This window comes from Perissodus microlepis, chromosome 2 (assembly GCF_051167445.1).
Source record: "Perissodus microlepis isolate ML-2025 ecotype Zambia chromosome 2, ASM5116744v1, whole genome shotgun sequence".
Classification (NCBI taxonomy): domain Eukaryota; kingdom Metazoa; phylum Chordata; class Actinopteri; order Cichliformes; family Cichlidae; genus Perissodus; species Perissodus microlepis.
The window spans coordinates 13573838-13593019 of record NC_140462.1 but is presented as its reverse complement, the minus strand read 5'-3'; the positions used below and the strand labels follow the sequence as shown (position 1 = coordinate 13593019).

Below are 19182 nucleotides of genomic sequence, written 5' to 3'. Positions count from 1 at the left end.
ATCACGACAGCAGAAGTTCACTTCGAGCAAGTAACACCCTTACATACTTTTTCACCTTTTAGTCTCTGTGTAACTAGAAATTGTTAATGTTTCGTTGTTGTTTATTGTTTGTTCTTTTGGCTGGGTTTGAAAAGTTGCCATGAGATATGCACACGAGCTGTTTAGCGCGGTGCAGCGTGGCCTCCAAGGCAGCTTTGACTCATGGAGCCTGGCTGCTTCAGATGTGGTAACAAAGATTGCTTCCCCCTCCTCCCCCGACAACCACACGACACTCTTTAAAGCATGAGCATGTTCCTCCTTTTAACGCAATTAAGAGATGGCTTGTCATCTTGACAGGTTGCCTTCATCTCCTTAAATGCGTGCATGCTACAGCAATAAGTCTTTACGGTACTGAAACACCACATGACTTTTTTTTTCACCATTTTTGTTTTCATGTCTCAGACTCCCTGTCTCTCTTGTATTAGGAATAATTGGGGCAATTAATTCAGGTGGATGCCCATTACGCCATATGTGTTTTCAGATTAAGTGCGGAAAAGGCTCTGTCGCCCGACCCCATGCAGACTTGGAGATGACCCAAATTGAAGCATGTTTCCTCCCACCCAAAGCTCCCCCTTCCCTCCCAGATTTCCCCTCCGACACCCGACATCCCGACGTCCCCACCCCCCTTCCGGTCCCATGCCAGCATCTCAACAACAATGCCAGAGAACGCCTGCCAATGGTGGCAGCTCCTTAATGAAATAGTAATTGTGACTGTGACTTGCATGCATCAGTTGCTTTCCTGTTCTGTTCTGTTTCATTGCACAATACAGACAGGAGTCTACTGAGTTCCAGCTTTGTAATTTCATTAATGCTCAGTGTTGCACCTCTGCGCATGGTTTGTTTTCATTACTACTTTACATTAGCCGTGATTGCATTGCCTTATTCTTTGCAGACGGAATATTTTAAGACATGCAGTTTATACATAAAGTCTACCGCAGAGTCTACAACATGTGTCTGTCGTAGAGTGACAAATAAAGTGTGGTATGCAAGAAGCAAGATTGAATATTGCCTAAAAATTGGCACAGCAAGTTTTTTGTGGTATGGTGGTGGTAACAGCTGTTCAGAGAGACACGACAGCATGGAAATATTTAAGATCAATATATCTTTGATTTCACTGGGAGTCTATAACGGGCCTTCAATTGTACGCTTCATTACTGGACACAGGGGCCTAGAGTGCTGACCAATCCCACCTAATGAAAACAAATGTACTTGCAACCTGAAGAAAAGAAACACACTACACTGCAGTTAACATTCCACTGTCACTTTGTATGAGAACTGCGGCTGTAGTATATCCTGAACGGCAGACCTAGCAACTCAAGTGTGTCATTATGTGTGGGCAGGGAGAAGGAAAGCCAAAAAGTGCTCTAATTGCAGACCTCTGCTGAAACTAAAAAACAGATTCATTCTATCTATCTATCTATCTATCTATCTATCTATCTATCTATCTATCTATCTATCTATCTATCTATCTATCTATCTATCTATCTATCTATCTATCTATCTATCTATCTATCGTTACAGTATTAAACTATTCTTACATGCAGATGTTCATAAATGGTAGTGTCGTTCATCAGAGCACAAATGAGATCAGGACTATTATTTCCAAAGTGCCCATGCTGATCTAACATCAGTTTTAGCTTCAGATCATGTTGAAAATGGAAGAAAAACAAGGACATATTTAGTGATCCTAGATCAGCGTACTTTCTCTGAGGTGTTTGATGAGAGCAGCTCCAGATTAGATTAGAGGCCTTACCCTGATGAAGGTAATCCATCATCTTGTAAGCAGGAAAAAAATTATGACAATTTAGTTCCAGCAAGTCTGTCAGAAGCTCTTAGCTTTTAGTTTCTAGCGTTGCATAACTACAAACAGAATAAAGAAGTACAAATGAAGGCTGGTGGCTTGACATGTTTTATAAAACTTGGGGGATTTTGATTTGTGACCATGACAGAGATTGAAAATACATCATACGCTGAAAGTACCTCTTTTCTATTTCCTGCTTTTTGTTTCTCTGTTTCACCTTTTGCCTTACCACTGCAGGCAAAACAAAATGCGTGCTGCTTCCATTTCATCTGCTAAACTTGGAGATAAAACACGTATAAAACTGGATGTTTTTTGAATGTTTCACCACTTTATTCCAGTTTGTGAGACGACAACGTCTTTGAACTTGATTTTCCCCCCAACGGTGCAAGTGCTGTGTAGCCCATGAAGTAAGCCTTCTTACTGGGCACTGAGGGAACGAGCTGATCAGCCTCTCAACACAAATCTTTTGTTTTTGTTATTCATGTCATATTTCTGTCAGGTGTGGCAGCTCATCAAGCTGAAATAATGAGGCCACATTCCATGATTAGTGACAGACTCTTTAGATATTTATGTGACAGTAAACTGTTTCCTTTGTCAGACAGTTGGTTCTTGTCATTATTTCACCAAAGATCCTATTTTCTTTTTTTAATTCTTATTATTCTTATTATTTGTGTTGCTCACAAGCAGTAACATTTCTCACCACAACGCTCCTTTTGCTTTTGTAGAAATACAATACCCCCTCTCCCCCGTCTCCCATAAATAATTAAATAAATAAATAAATGTATACTGTCGGTTGAAGTCATAAATCCAGAAACCACTTTATAAGTGGGCGTATTAATTTAATTGAGGCAGAATCTGTTTTGTGACATGAAAGATTAATGTGGGTGGAGAGTTTTAGCAGCTTAGGAGTTTAAATGTTTATGCATTTTTTGGTTTTATAATTCCTAATACCCATTAAGTGACATTAAATAATGTAATTTGAATAGCAATTTAAGTATTCCAGGATGACGTTTTACTTTTCTCCCGCGGCACAGTCGTAGCATAAGGTGTTTACTGCTTGAAAAACAATACCTGTATATCTCTGACACAGCACCATTATTACGCTTCACACTGTTCTCAATTAGACTGAAAGTATGATACTGATAAAGGTGATTAGTGAGTGTCTCAAATGTATCACAAATGGTGTGGTAAGAAAAGCCAAGCCACATATTTATTCAAGTGAATCCAAAAAAAGTGCAGGTTTTGGATGAACTCTTTGTATGCTGCCTGCACAGACAACAGCTTGACAGTTGGTTTCAAAGAACATCTCAGCACCTGAAGGGAGGTGTGCAAGGAAGGGGAGAATCACAAAAGTGGTTCAGTCATGCACATCACACTGTTCTTGTTTTTATTAATTCCCACTGTACATCTCTGCAGCACTTAAAACAGACTTTAGCTAGCACCCTCTAACTCGCATCAAAGTCAGCACTTGTTTATTGTGTCAGCTTTAGTAATAGACATTTGCCCAAACAACTGACAGTAACATTCCTTATGCAAAATAGGCAAGAGTGAATTTCCATTGTTCTCGCTGTAGGGTGGTACTGGTTTCGCATCAATTTACAGGGGAAAGAAAGGAGATTATGAAATTTCAAATCTGAAAACGGTAAATGTTATAGAAGAAAACCCTTTGTGTCCACACAGATGTTTGTTTGGATAGATTTTCTCTAGCTCTAATAATTTGCTTTGCTGTTTTACAACACTTTGCACCCAGGAATTTTCTTTATAGGTGACAACTCCTGTTTCAATAATAGCTGATTTGAAGCTGATCCTTTCATTTTGGCGCACATGACACATTAAAACTTAATTAACTCTCCGTCCGCCATAATGAGGAGTGTGATGTGTGAGTTGAGTGCCAATAAGGCGCAGTGGGGAGAGCTCAGCAAAAAAAAAAAAAAATCACACTAATTTAAATAATTGACATTATACATGCTGTGTTGAATAAATAATTAAATAAATAAATAACACCTCTGGATCATAGCTTGGGTTTCTCATTAGAAGGCAAACTGTGCAACTCCGTGCTCAGGAATGAAAGTCAAGTGAAGCAATTGCAATAATTACAGCAGCAAGAAAAGTCTGTGCCTGTTGGGAAGGGTATAGGGGCTTCATGGAAGGCAATGAGGAGGGAGGCGCCGGCTGTCTACAGGTGCCTCTGATTAAGGGTAATCTGGCTAGCCCTCCCCTTTTTTATCTCTGCAACAAGCCCTGCTGCTTCTGGGTGCCTTGAGCTCCGTAGCTGCCTGGCGTAATGAGCTCCAAAGCCACACAGTAGATGCCCTGCAGGACAGTCCCTACAGAGCTATAATGAGCACTCCAGTGTACCAATTCGTGCTCCCCACCAAGGGGCCCTAGAAGCCAGCCTTCATTCAGACATGGGTGGGCATGGCTTGTTCACCAAACCTTCAATAGCCACCTTTCACTTCAACTCCCTTTCCGAGGTAATGGCATCCCATCTGGACTTAGTGTGATGCCGTCGCATGTGTGGTATGAGGAATGGCAACATCGAGATCGGAGTGTAAGTCAGAGGCGGCGATAGAGATTGAGCTGCTGCAAAAATAGAGAGGAGGCAGGACATCAGAATAGAGTGCCAGGTAAAGAGTGAGGACAGCTGAAGTAGCTGGGGATAGAAAAAAAAGGTAAATGAAGGTAGAGGGATAGAGAGTACTATAACTGACAGATAGAGTGAGCATAAGAGAAGGAGCGGAAGGTGAATTGTAAAATAAGGGAGCTGCCCAGTTAGATGGGAGACAGAGGGGTGGAGAGAAAGAGAGAGGAGTATCCTGGTATAATGAGGTCTATGGAGGAGGGTGGGTAAAGAGAGGAGGGGGTGTCAGAGTCCAAGGTGAGATAGTGGAAGAGCAGGAGAGTGAGAGAGAGTGAAAGAGAAAGAGAAAGAGAGGCTCTTTTGCCAAACAGCGGTCCCTCTGTTGGTGCTGGGGTGTATCTGTGTGTTTAAGAAACTGCACTGCTGTGCTTTTGCTCTCTTAAACAACCAGGAGGTGGGTGAGAGGATCGACGGGCCTGACCACAGAGCAGGGCTTTGAAGCTGCCTCACGCTGCGAGAAACTGTATTGGATTTAGAGAGACTGCCTTTCAAAATGAAAAAGCGGAGAATGAAAGACAAAAGAAATGGAAAACTAAAATAGAGAAAATATTATAAGAGAATAAAAAGAAATATGCATTATGCATGAAGTATTCCTCATACATGCACTTTCTGCAGTTATCACTAAAAGATTAGCATAACAATTAACATTTTATAATGGCCTACATGCCAATAGCAAGACGGGGACGATGAACATGATGTGGGATTATTCGCCATCATTATGTGGCCATAAACAATTTTCAGGGCTAGGAATGATTCTGTTTATTTTTCAAATTTGTTGTCTTTTGCATCAAAGCCTTGTATTTTCCTGCATTTTGCATTTGTGGATGTGCTTCTCTGCGTGAACGCCTGCGCGTGTGTGTGTTCTAAGATGTTTGTGAAGTCCACAAGTAAAAAGGCCCTCATCATCTTTCATCTGTGCTGCATTTATTCTACAGTAGCAGTGCAGCAGCTGTTGCAGCTATATTTTTTCTCCTTTTTCCCTCACCACACGTATTTTGTATTGCGTATAAAATCTTGTGCATCTTCAAATAGCACGTTGTCAGATCACCAGTTGTACCTACTGGCAACTGAAAAGAATCCGTTATCATTGTCTGAAGAAATACGCTTGGGAGGAGAGTAAGTGTACAGCATTGTATACAGATACACAATAGACACCGTCAAATGAGTAACTTTTTATACTACAACAGCTACATCTGTATCAGAAAGGATTAGCATGGCGGGAAGGATTGGACAGTGTGTCTTATTTTAATTGCTGTGTATTTTAAATAAATTCCCAATGCTTTTCTTCTTGAATAGAACCTCTGTGGGGACAGAAACGGTCTTTTCTGAATACGGTTCCATATGGGAATAAGGATTACATTATTATTATTATCTTGTGAGGGATTAAGGATTTGTCTCATTTTGTCCCAGTGAGTAGTGTTGCCCTGCAAAATACAACTAAATCACAACACAGTGTAACAAAATACATATACTTTGTTTTATTTTTTTAATAACAGCATCTCATGCATGGAAAACCAGTAACATTTTTCTAAAAAAGATACTGAAATTAAAAACGACATTCGGGCTCAGTTTTCAATCCATCATAGAGGACAGATCAGTAAAATTTCCTGTTATCTAAATGCGCAGCTTGACATTTTATTTTTGCTGTCATATTATTCTGTGTTACATCAATGTCATCCTATTGTTGGGAACACGTTATAAAGAGCAATGCCAAGCAGTAGACGTGTCTATATGAGAACTATGCAACACGATTTAGCTTAAGAATGGAAAGAGTGTTCGCTTTCTACTGCACATCTAAAATGTACACAAATTGGTATCATTACTTGTTTCACATGGGTCACTTGGCTCCAGTGCAGTATTAACCGAGAGGACACCAGAACAAAGCGCCGCCCACAGCCACAATTGACCTTTGGGGTTCTGATCTCTTAATGTGTTTCTCTGTGTTGGTGCTGATAAAGCTTTTCTTTGCCTCTGTCCAAATCTATAAAGGTTTTTTTTTTCAAAGATGCTGGCAATGCGAAGTGGGAGACACAAATACCCTCTCCATTCCACGGTCATAATCTCTCCCTCTGCCATCGATAGCTCTAATAGGTGTTTAGAAGGCCTTGTATGTGTCTCCATTTGATAGCCTGCTAATGGTTCGACATGTCATTCAGAGAAAATGTTTTGTGTTGAGTGGGCGGGATGGAAGCAAGATCAGAATTCACCACAGGAGGCCTTGGCTGAACAACTGAAACATGTAATCAAAAGCCCCCCAAATAAACCCCAAACCCAAAATCTTGTAAAACAGTATTTTCACTAAATTAATCTATATTCCCACCTGAAAGAGATGAAAAGATGTGTATTCATGCTCAAAACACCCAAGTTATTTTGTTATGGCTATCTGGTAATTGACAGGGCAGCCTCTTTTAAGAAAGTCCCTTTTAAATTATTGAATCTGCCAAACGATTCACTGCTATATTTAGTCACTGTAATTATGAACTCACCGCCCCAGCATAATACTGTGTTTTTGTGTATTTGACAAGCCATGTGTGATTGTGTGGTGATTCAAAAAAGGTTAAAGCCAGTTCTCAAATGTACACTTTGTACCATGTTAGATCTAAAAAGAGAGACGTTGGTGTCGGCGATGTGATTAGCTTCAGTCCCAGTTGGGCTGCAGAGAATGGAATACATTAGTTGACTAGTAGATATGTGAATTATATAATATTAGATTGATGTGTCCAATTGGATTTAAATGACAGTTATATTGTGTCTAAATCATATTTAAAACTGAGTGTCATATTGGATTCACAAGAGCAGACAGACTCCCATTGGAGTACCTGCCAAAAAATAGATGAATCTATGAGTTAATTCTTAATCATTGCTAAAATGGATTTTAAAGATATCTGAAGTCTCGTCGTGCAATTTTTAACATTTTTCATTTCTTCGGTTGTTCATTAATTAAGAATTGTTATATATTTTTTGTCCTATAATAGTCACATTACATTTTACAGCGAGAATTAGTTCAGCGGAGCACAGTAAACAATATATATAAATATAAACTGTAAAAACAATATGACTTTTTGACATTCAACACCACCATGGATTAATTATATCCTCTTTCCCAGAAAGAAATCCATTCATAATACTTTCTGACTTAACTCTGCCTTTTACACCAGGCTTCAGCAGCCTGCTGCTGCTACTTGGCCACAGAAGTTCTCCACTGAGGTTTAACGCAACCAATGAGATTATTTATGCTTGCATAGCAGCTCTGTCTCTGAAAAAACATGTTTGTATTGCTAAAACCCCAATCTGCCTACATGTCCTGGTTCATGTGTGGCCGTGACTCCCCAGACTGAAGGTTTGGTCGAGGTCTCTCTTTCTGCTAGTAGTGTGGAACACATGCCTGGCACGACCAGTGCCATGGGGGGAATGGCACACAGCTGGTTTGATTGGACTCTGGCCTTAATCGCCCATGTCTCTGCCATCAGCGCTCAAGGAGCAGTAACACACATGTTAACTGTGCTCATACAAGGGAAACTGATTGGAGCCTTCTAGATTTATTCCTAATCAAATACTGAATTGTGCCCAGACAGATAAAATGCTGGTGTCGCTTTCCAAGTCTGGTATCAATGTCTAACAAGAAAGTTTGGGCTAGGTGTTCAACGAGCTACTTTGCGGTCTCAATTTTTCAGCAGATGAAGGGGACTGTTGTCAGAGAGCTGATTGTAGGGTGCAAAATACTGGGTGACAATCTGCGTGTCAAGATAAATACATCTGCTCCTGAGGAAATGCCATTAGCCATGCATATTTTAATCCTAAATAACTGTTATAAAAGGTTGCAAAACAAAAACACAAGGATCTAAAAGGTCAGTATTGAGCAGCTTAAACAAGAGTAGACTGCTCATCTAAACGAGAGCATCTCGCCTGTAACTGATGAGAAGTACAAGTTGGAGACTTTTTTTTAAATTCTTGTTCCTTGGATGTACTGTTATGCGTCACATTTATCATTCTGACCTCTTTTGTCAAACAGCAGTCAAATCAGAATGCTTTTTTTAATAACACATGCACTGAATAATATAACTTGCTAAGATGTTAAATATTGTCATTTATCAAAAAAGCCATTGCCTGACCATGAGAAGAAGTCAATAACAATGTGTAGCTAATGTAATTTTGAATACACTTAATGCTCTGCTTAGCTGACTAGAGAGGGGACTGCAGTAATAAATCGGTTGACTGTTACTGATAAGCTTAACAGCAAAGCAGCATCCAAGCATTTGAATGAGGGCATTAATGGTTGTTTAAAACAGGAATAATGAAGTGACAACAGCAGTGTTGTGTTGCCTCTTGCTCTGCCAGTGGAGGAAATTGGTGACTTGCTTACTTCTAAAGGACATCAGCAGAGAAGTAGTACTTCCAGTCATCAGAACTTGGCGAATACTATAACTGCAAATGACAAAAACAAACAAACAAACAAAAACAAATCAACGTGGCCTCATTTCAGCATTTCATTTCATTTGTGTCAACAGCTTCTCATGCATGCGCACAAACTTAAAAGCGTACGCACAGGGAGACCACTCTTAATCTTTTTGACGCACACATGTGCATGCTCATGCACGTTTGCTCGCGAAATACACATAGAAGCTCATATGCAGTGCACAAACACAAAGCAAATGTCCTCACAAAGTAGATGAGCTCCATTCTGTGTCGAATCGAAAGCATCTGCAAAGCCAGTTGCTCTCGGCCGTGGAGGCGTGCATCAGCCGGCAGAGGCGCCTGCTTGGTGTCCCAGGGTGGCTCGCGTAACACTTTGTCTGCTCCCTAGCCACTGCCGGGATCAGAAAGGCCCACTGCTATCATCCGGGCGCTGGCAACAGTGAGGCTAGGCTTAGAATGACAAATTGGTTTGAGGGAGTGAGTGAGGGAGAGAGCAAGCCAAGAAATATACTTTGAAGAGAGAAATGCATTCCGGGTTTCGACAAGCATGCCATATTATATGGTCAAGTGTACAAGTCTGACTCCTGCCACGCGGATTGATCGAGATCCCAAAGACACTTAAATGAGGCGAGGGTCTTTCATCGTGACAATGCCAAAGAATTTATCTTAGAAAGTCACCCAAAATATGACTGGATTAGAGAGCTTTTCAGCATGCGGTCTCTCGTCTCGCGGCCTCAATTTTCATTGAACTGCCCTTTTATTTTTAGCAACAATAGTTTAGTAGTATTTGCTTATGTTTCACAGTGTTGGAAATATAGAAATTTCTAAATGCACATTACAATATTTCCAACTTTATCCAAAGAAACCCAAATTATTGTGTAAATCAGGATGTTTACATACAGAAATGCATTGTAGAAATAATCTGAAAAAAATATATGATGTGTAATACATGCTAATGTAATTTTCTCTGATGGATTATTGATTCAGAATGTATTACTTGCTTCATATTTCAACAAACTCATCATTGCCACCATCATCAGTGATTACAGCCAGTGAATAATGCTCTGTGTTCATGGTTTGGGAGAGTTATTCTTTTCAAATGAAACACGCAGGGAAAAATATTGGTTAGTGAAATGTTATCTTTATTTTGGACTGAAGTCGAGCATGAACTGATATTTAGCCACTAAATATTGCATATATAATACGTGGCATGTATAGCATATCACTATTACAAGTATCAGCTTAAAAAATTGTGTGTCTGTTTTCTGTATGAAGGTTCTGAAAACAAAATCTCCTAATGCAAAGTCAGAGCAATAAAAACAATATTAAGCTTCTTCAGCATATTTTAGATTATCGGAAACCCACATTCGGTGAAATCCGACTGTTGTTAATCCACAACAAAACTGCATTTGTAAAAAAAAAAAAAAAATCCATTTTACCAGAGACTGTTCAAAATTATAGGGGCAAGAAAATTCCAAAATAAATGGGGAACGGTGCAACTATTGACACTGGCAAGCTGTTTAATGTTGGAGGTGCACAGCATTCTGCTCGGCTCGAGGAGGAGACTGCGTACGAACGCTTTGCATATTCAAACAGGAAATACTTTATTTAATCGCGTGCAATCAAATCTACAATTGACTGTATAAGGGATAATCTAATTAAACATTACCACAATTATCGGTCTTGGCCAATTGGATGACTGACTTATTAACTAGTGTTGTGTTCTGCTGTTTTAAGCAATAGCTTGCTTTAAACAAGCAGCTTTGTAGGTTGTAATTACATTTTCTGCAGGCTTGTTGGCACCTTGGTCAAAGGCAACCTCCTGTGTGGACTCCCTCATGTAAATAAGAGCCCCTTTCCTTGCCAAAGCAATCATGACATTGCACTGGTGTAATGTTAGGCCTGCAAATAAGCCATGTCAGAAGCATACACACAAGACACCGGATGTAGCCCTCTTGAATTCCCTCACTCAGCAAACTGCAGAGACGCACCATTTGGCATCTCTGGAATTTGGTTTGAGGTTGCAGAGTATTTTACTTTTGTTGTCAAATTGCTTTGCAAATGAGGCCCACTCTGGCACGATTTCAAAGAGCTTGTGCTATATGTGCAGCTTCCTTCAGGCACTAGTTTCTGAACCTTCATCATTCTCTATGCATATGCACAGTACTGCACTAAGCTCACATGGAAGGCTAGATAAACATGCCAGGCTGGGAGGAAGATGGAAGGCAGTATGCTTATGTCTTGTCAGCCTGTCTGTATGTTGATTTTGTGTTGTTCAGCTTGACTGGCATGGTCTATCTAATAACATGGCAGGTAGACAGTACGAAAGCCTCGTAGGTTTCTACCCATTAAAATGATATTCAATCATTTTTTGATGCGCTTTTTTTTTTGCCCCAAACCACGCCTTATAATGATTCAAGGTTCGAGCGCCATTCACATTGAAATGTTGTGTTGCTTGAAGCCACATCAAAATAATTGTTTTGATATGTTCCGTTTTTGACTTGGCAATGACATTAATAGGAGGTGATTGTACAATGAGGATAAAAAGCATTTTTTGAGGTATGTTGACTAAATTTCAGCCATGGATCCCCTGGCTCACAATTATACGTTCTTAGTCTGGGCATCATGGAACAGCCATTGCTTTGAGATACAAGTGTTGCACATATTGCGTGTCCTTTTGATTGCATGTCCAAGTCAGCCACTAAATAATAATGCAGGGATTGAAACACTGCAAAATAGCCCAAGGCTCAGAAATTGCTAATGAACATCACCAGGGTGCAGCTGGGGTTGCACTGTGTGGAAAACCTTACTTCATGTTTCAAAGGCAAATAATCTGTGGTCGATTTCTGTATACTCCAAACATCTGTGTCACTGCCTTAAAAGTGGCGGGAGACAATAAATGTGCACTAAGGAAAACCACAGATGACTCGCTAAAACGAGATATATATTCCAACGTGTCATAGTTTCAAGTGTTAACTTCAGCACTGGACATCCTTATGGCATATGTTTCTGTGGACTGATAAGCAGTGGAAGCATGATCTCTGTCATCACAATATTACAAATATGTGTTTTATACTTATTACATTTTCTCCTTTCACTGCCTGTCAAGAACTATTCTCACTTTGCAGAGAACCGGCAAGCAATGGGAAATCCGTGGAGAGGCAAAGAGACAGAAGGCGAGAAAAAGAGAATATATTTGGTGCTATGTGCCGCAGATCAAAAACATGGCAGTCACATGATCAAAGGCATTTGATAATCCTTGAACTACAATGCTCCTTTAATCCTAGCGAGAGAACTATATTTTATTGGGGGAGGAGGGTTGAAACAATGTTGGGGTGACAAACAGAGCTGAAGAAGCAGTAACTAGCTGGTAGAAATACAGTTTACTAAATGTGGCACAGTACTTTTGTGGGAGCTGGGGAAGAAAATAGTATAAAGCCTCCTTGTGTGGGGAGAAAATGGAGGCTGAGTTGATGGGACTAGAAACACAAATGTGCCACAAGTCAGTGTCCACTCAGCACTGAATAGTGCTCTTGTTTTTTTTCACTATACTTGTTGGGGAAGTTGGCTCGGTGAATGTGACTAGACTGCCTTATACTACATCTGCCACACAGAAACAGAGTGCAAGCTACACAGGGTTTGAGCTACGACTTCTCCCAGTCAAGTTGAGTTTCTGGCTAGTTCATTTTCCTGAAGATTCTTTTATACATACATATATATGTTTAAAAAATTGGATGGTTTACAAAAATAGGCTATATAATCAAATGGCAGAGCAACAACATACCAAATTGTATTTATTATTTATTTATTTTAATTCATTGTGAATTTACATATGATATATTACACTTTAAAAAAAAACGATGTAATTCCTGAACTGCAATATTTCATGTTGGGTGTAAAAGCAGCACCATCCCTATAGAGCCTGAAGGTTTTCACAACTTGCAAAAAACACTTGTCCACAAAACATTGTAAAGAAATTTGAGATTTTGTTCAGGACTTAAAGTAAAGGCGTCCAAAGAATTAGACAACTCTGTGCACAAAGGATCAGGCAAAAAACACATATTGAATAGATGTGATCGGTGAGTTATCAGGCACAACTGCTTTAAAACAGATGTCGCTCTGTAGTGGAAATCATTGCACAGGGTCAGACACATTTCTGAAAAATCATTGTCATTAAACACAGTTCATCCACTAGATGAAAGTTAAAGCCAGGAACATTATAAGAGAGTCTATTGTAACACTATCCTGAAAGAATCTGGGGACTATTTCTAATCTATACATTATACAGCAGCAAAGCTGAGAGTAGAAAAGCTTTTTTAAAACCTAAAGTGACATCCACACAGAGAGCGATTCACTCATCCATATCACTTTGAAGTGGTGCAGACTCTGGTTGCCTAGGTAACCCTCTAATGCATTTACTACCAGGTCATATGTCAATCAACAGTATCCTGCACTCTTAGCTGTAGTTGCTTCAGTTGCTCACCTCAAATCTGAGAAACATTGACTTGTTGAGGTGTATATGGCTGCTGAGTGGAGTTTTTTATACCTTACAATGCAAAATAAATTAAAAAACATACATATTTTTTTTAAAAAACGTACCCATTTTCTCAGAAAGTGGTTTATCAAAACTTCAGGTTTTCCTTTTTCTTTTTTTTTCTTTTTTTTGCAAGAGCATGATCCCGGAGCCAAAGAGAAGACGGAACATTTTTATCACCTCACACCTGAAAAGTTTTACTGAAGCTTTACTTGTGTTCAGTGATGCACATCTTCTCTTAAATGTTTTTTCTAATATCACACAAGATTAATAGAGACAGAAAACATATAAATGACAAATAGTTATTTATGAAGTCTTTTATGACAAAAGATTTCAGATTTTTATTATTCTATCTTAACAGGCACATAAAAGCCCATTTTTAACATTCACCTTTTTCAGTTCTGTAGTTTTTTTAAAAAGAGAAAGTAAAAAACAAGAAAACTTTCATCTGAAACTCTTCAAAGTATGCTTGTTCTGAAGAAATTTAAGATTCCGTGTGGGAAACTTTCAACAGAGAAGCAGACAACTCACAGGTCCTCAGCTGGCAATGTCATTACTATAACCTTAGACCAAGATTGTGTTGGTCTGTGAAAGGAGTAGCACACAATGTACATTTTTTGGCAGATTCCCACATGGAATATCTTTTAAAAAATACTCCAGTGACTTTCAGAAGGCAGTCAGTCTCATTTTTCAAGAACCATAGAACAACTCTCTGTCCCATGCAGCTTTTTACGCACATGTTGGTAAAGTGAAATTTAAAAAAAAGAGCATATATTTATAGCAAAAACAAAAAAAACCTTTAAATAACAAGTTTAAATATTTTGCGAAAACTGTGCGACATTTATTAAAGTACACAATTAAGACTTACACAGTTTGTGAGCTGCTGAGTGAGGCTTATAATTTATATGATGAGAGTAAAGACAGCGAGATAGAAATAGAGCTCATTCTTAGATTTTATCAAAACATTTCCAAGAAATCAGAAAGATAAAATTGTCTTGTATTTTCTTCAGAAACTGTAATATATATATATGTATAACGTGCTCTCTGGGCCTCATCCTATTACAATAACCAGCCCATGCATGGTGAAAAGACAAAAACATCAATATGTGGCGTAATCCAAATCCCTCTGTTGCAAGCATTGTCAATAGTCTTCATTATCAGATGCAAAATGTCCCAGACAAAGGTGAGTTGAAAAATGACAGTCGTTTTTACTTCCATATGTTTTCCCTTATCGCCTCTCTACTCTACTGTCTCTCCTGTAACTGTGCGGAGATGTGCTATGAGCTGTTTGTCAGAAAAGCTGTACAGTTTCCACGCTGATGAAACACTAACGATTATTAATTCGATTTAACGAGTGAGTTAAACTAGGAATTTATAAGAAATGGCATGAGTGAAATGTGGTGGTTAGCTTTACTGTCATCCTTGTTTTGTTTTGTTTTTTTTACCTTTTTGCATTTGATAAATTCAACAAAACAAAACAAATAAATAACTAAATGCTTTTGCATAAACATCACATTGTGCGTTCAATAGTTTTAGCATATTTGGCATCTGATTTTATAAACTGGTAACACAGAAATAACACAAATAATGTTTGTTTTTTCCCTGTTACTTTCATATACGACAGTAGAATAACTAGAAGTGGTAAAGGGAATATTTTCCTGAATGCTTTGTGTGACGTTTTTGCAAGTCACGCCTTGATTAACCGCCAGTATTGATGGAGTGCCGAGTTATCTGTACATTGCAAACACTGCGGTTCACATTATAATTGATTGGACTCTCTTTTTTTCTTTTTCTTTTTTGTCACTCTCCTCCTAACTCTACAATATCCTGTAGAATCTAATATTCACAATTTTGGAGGCAGTGTTCAGAATCAAGGTCATTCATTTTCTCCCACTGGGAACATGCAGAAGCAAACTCCATTTCCTGCTCCTATCCACAAAGAAAATAATTCATGTTTATTTGTCACATCAATTAAGATATCATGGTTATATTGCCTACTCAATCTGTAGGGAAAATTTTGTCTACTAATTCCATCGTCCCAGCAAGGCCCATTTATTCATTTATATTTCATGACCTGGTGTTTACGCTACAGTGAATGCCTGGCTGATTTTTTTTCTCCCCTCTCTTAGTTGCCTTGTCCAGAGAGGTGTTCTCCTTCTACGTTGCGATGAAATATAGATGTTAAGAGTCTGGAGAGTCGAGTGTCTCATCTGTCCTAGAGAAACCATAAGGCAGCCATTAATAGTGTCACAGAGCATCAGACGTACCACAGGCACATAATTGGAAATGAGGACATAACTGAAAGCACCTGCTTGAAAATCAACAGGGACTTCCCACGAGGCAAGCCCTCGGTAGATTCCAAAAGAAGTTTTCCGAGCCCCTCCGCTTCCCTGCTGGTTCTGTGTCACCCATTGCACTTTTTTTTTTTCATTTCTCACTGAGGTCAGCTCAAGATGGCTTATTGTTTTTTCTTTTTTTTTAATGATGGCATTGTGAGTATGCAAATACTTTGGATCTTTGCATAATCACAAGCAGCAGGACCATCTGTTGTTGGCTTGTTGACTTACCTTGTGTCTGCTTTTAATGGTGTTTTCTTGTATCTGAGTGATGTCTTGGTGTATTAACAATGTGATAATCATTTAACCTCAAAAAATGCAGTCAGGCGTGTACGAAAAATCCGAACATATGTTCAGCGAAATCTTCTGACAAAGAAGGATTTATAATCTTTGAGCAGGGATAGAAATAAGGGAAAACACAAAAACAAATAACAAAAAAAAAATCACTCCTCTCACGTTATGTCAGATAAGACGACGCTGTCAAGATAGAGATTTAAAATGTGACGCTTCACAAATGTTGTGATCTTGGCTTAGTGGGTAGTAAAGAGTGGGAGTTAACCCCCACTTAAAAACACAGCAAAAATACTAATAGCAAGGAATAGTAAATAAGATGAAACTTTATGCAAGGATATGACTCCAATGAAACATGTCCCTGATAATGTTTTTTTTTCTACTAGAACCAGAGCCAGACACCAGAGAAGTCTTTTAACTCACCGCCTCCCATTTGTCCTCATAAGGTAAGCTCCAGTTTGCTTTCAGGCAAGGAATAAACAGCATTATGTGAAATAATTACAGATATTTTAAGAATGCGATGTTCTTATTAAGCTGTGATTCTGTGTCTATTTGCATTTTGCATTTGTAAATTAGCTGCATAATATGTCAAGACCCTTTTCATCTTCTCACATATCTGATGTTCCATTCACCATATCATTGAATGACTCTTTGCCAAATGGTGTGCAAAATTAATTTGTTTATCATGGGTTCTTAAAGAAACTATTTTCATTTCCAAGACAACAGTTTCATCTGTTTTCTGTTCTTCCTCTGTGCGTTCTGCTAATCGTTCGAGATTTATTTAACATGAAGCGAGAAGGGCAAATTTATTCAATGCTAATTAGTCTTGTACATGCACAGTCAAAGTCATCACTTCACTGTGATGGTCTCAAGTCGTCACCACACACTGACTGAAGTCACTCTCCCCTTCAACCTCTACTCTTGATGCGTGACTCTTGCAAATGTGCTAATGTGCCATGCAGTGAAATTCGTGCAATTTCAGTTCACTTAGCACCAAACGTGTCAAAAATGCCTGTGTCCTTTTCTGGATGAATGGGCGTTATGGCTGAGAGTGGCTTATTGCAAGAGTGGACCTTGGTAAAAGGAGCCCAATAGATGGAAGCTGTCTGACAGGCTGTCATCAACTGTTCAAAGCCTAACACCGCTCTACATCCCTAATGCACAGCTAGCTGTCTGAAATGACTTTGGTGGCATTAAAATATGCAGACAGTGGTCGGACAGTAAATAATAACAAAATATGATACCCGTTTCTCTGCTCTGTCACTGGAAAATCACTGGAAAAAGTAAATTATCTGCATATCTATCATTGCAGAATAACAACGCACATCCATGTAAGGCCTGAACTTTTCAAATTTGGGTTGCTTTTGGTGAGAAATTACAGCGTGCCGTAGCTTTAATGGGGTGTTACAGATGTTTTAATGTAAGAAGACATCACTTTCGATTGCTCCACATACTATGTGTACGTCTTGTTTCCTCTGGACCTCATACTTCTCTCTCTTTCACTCTTTCCATTTTTACCCAGCTGATCAGGGCTGATGTAATGGGGGAACACTGTGGGTTTGCGGACAGTGTTATTCACGTTTAGCTGTTAGCAGCTGAACATAATCTCCCTCTAGTCAGCTCACATTAGTCTCCATGATCCACACCAGCCCAATATGTGCAGCGAATGCATTGGGCCAGCTGGGGTAATTTAGTATGTCAGTCAGTTCAGGAGGCTGGTAAAATGAGTAAATGGCTGGATATGATTTATATGTAAAGAATATTCTGATTATAATGGCTCTCAGAATAGAATATCCACTGGCTTTTTAAACTTCTCTTCATCTGCATTGTGTGCATCCCCCAGATAGATAGCGAAATGAACAGAGGGCTTTTAAACTGACTACTCTGTGATTATATTAAGAATGTGAGAGTGAGAGAGCGAGGAGAGGGAGGAGATCGGGTGCCCGAGCACTAAGTATATATAATTGCTTCTTGACACATTGGCCAAATTCTGCAGTGCCAGGATCTGAGCGAAGATGATTAACGGCTGTCCAAGTGGGTGGGCACTGCAGGTCGTTCAGGGCCTTTGGTTTCCATAGTGATTCTAGTCTAAAGGCCATATATTGCATAGTGAATATCCCAGAGGTCCACACATTGTTAAACTACAATTATAACTCACATCAAGAGCATTGTCTGTCCACCGCAAACTCTCTTATTCACCCACCAAGTGTCTTGCTGCGTTTTCCCTCTGCTCATCATTTATTTTCTCTTCTTATTTTCTTAAATTGTTTCCCCTAGCTGGCGAGAAGATAAAGAGTAAAACTTTTGCATTATGTGAATAATTGATGTGTGGGCTCACCTCAGAGCATCATCACACTACGGCAGTCGGGGTAAGAGGTGAGGGTAAGATCATATTTCTGACATGAGGCTTCAGGCTGTAGAAAATTGTTTCACAAGGGTTTTCACAAGGTTTTCCTGTGAATCGACAGCATGAATAACAACTTCTCATTATAGCACAACAGGGTAGTAATAAAATGTGAATAGGGATGCACATGCTTGGTTCTGTACATAAAGTCATGTGCGTCTGACAAGGTATAACATACAAGTAGTTCATTATAATACTGTTCTTGGTATCTGAGGTGGCTGTGTATAATAATGTGTGTGTAAGCATGCCAAAGTATGTGTATGTCTTTGTGAACACCACAATTTAAATAGGTGACAGATGGAGAGGACAAGGGATGGGGGTGGGGATCAAGCACCTCTGACAATATGGGGCCTGCACTGCACCTTGTTCTTGCCAATTCTGAAATAGCTACGGTAAACTAAAGCCGTGTGACTCCGGGATGCCATTTCACAGTTTTGTTTTCCTCGCGTTTCACAGTTTTTATTTCCACAAAAGACAAACTCTCTTGTGAAATGTCACCTAACAATGTAAAAGTTGAGTGATGAGCATGCTAGAAAACACCTTGCTTCTTGAAGGGTTAGACTTTATTCTGTGAAGTTTGACAAAGACATGAATGTAAATGCGCTGAGTGTTACAGATAAAATTCTTAAGACATACAGTGTGCAGGAGCTTTTTAAAGCCAAGGAAAGGCCACCGAATAAACACATTTCAATGGTGATTCACTCTGTATAATAAAAGGAA

General features: G+C 39.3%; 1 protein-coding gene across 1 annotated transcript in view; it reads left to right on the top strand.

Annotated features, from left to right (window-relative positions):
• pcdh11 (protocadherin 11) overlaps positions 1 to 19182 on the top strand; it is a 133672-nt gene that overhangs the window by 38785 nt on the left and 75705 nt on the right. Inside the window, exon 4 of the mRNA XM_084948264.1 lies at positions 16445 to 16504. Coding sequence (XP_084804390.1) covers positions 16445 to 16504 — 60 coding nt within the window. The remainder of the gene's footprint in view (positions 1 to 16444; positions 16505 to 19182) is intronic.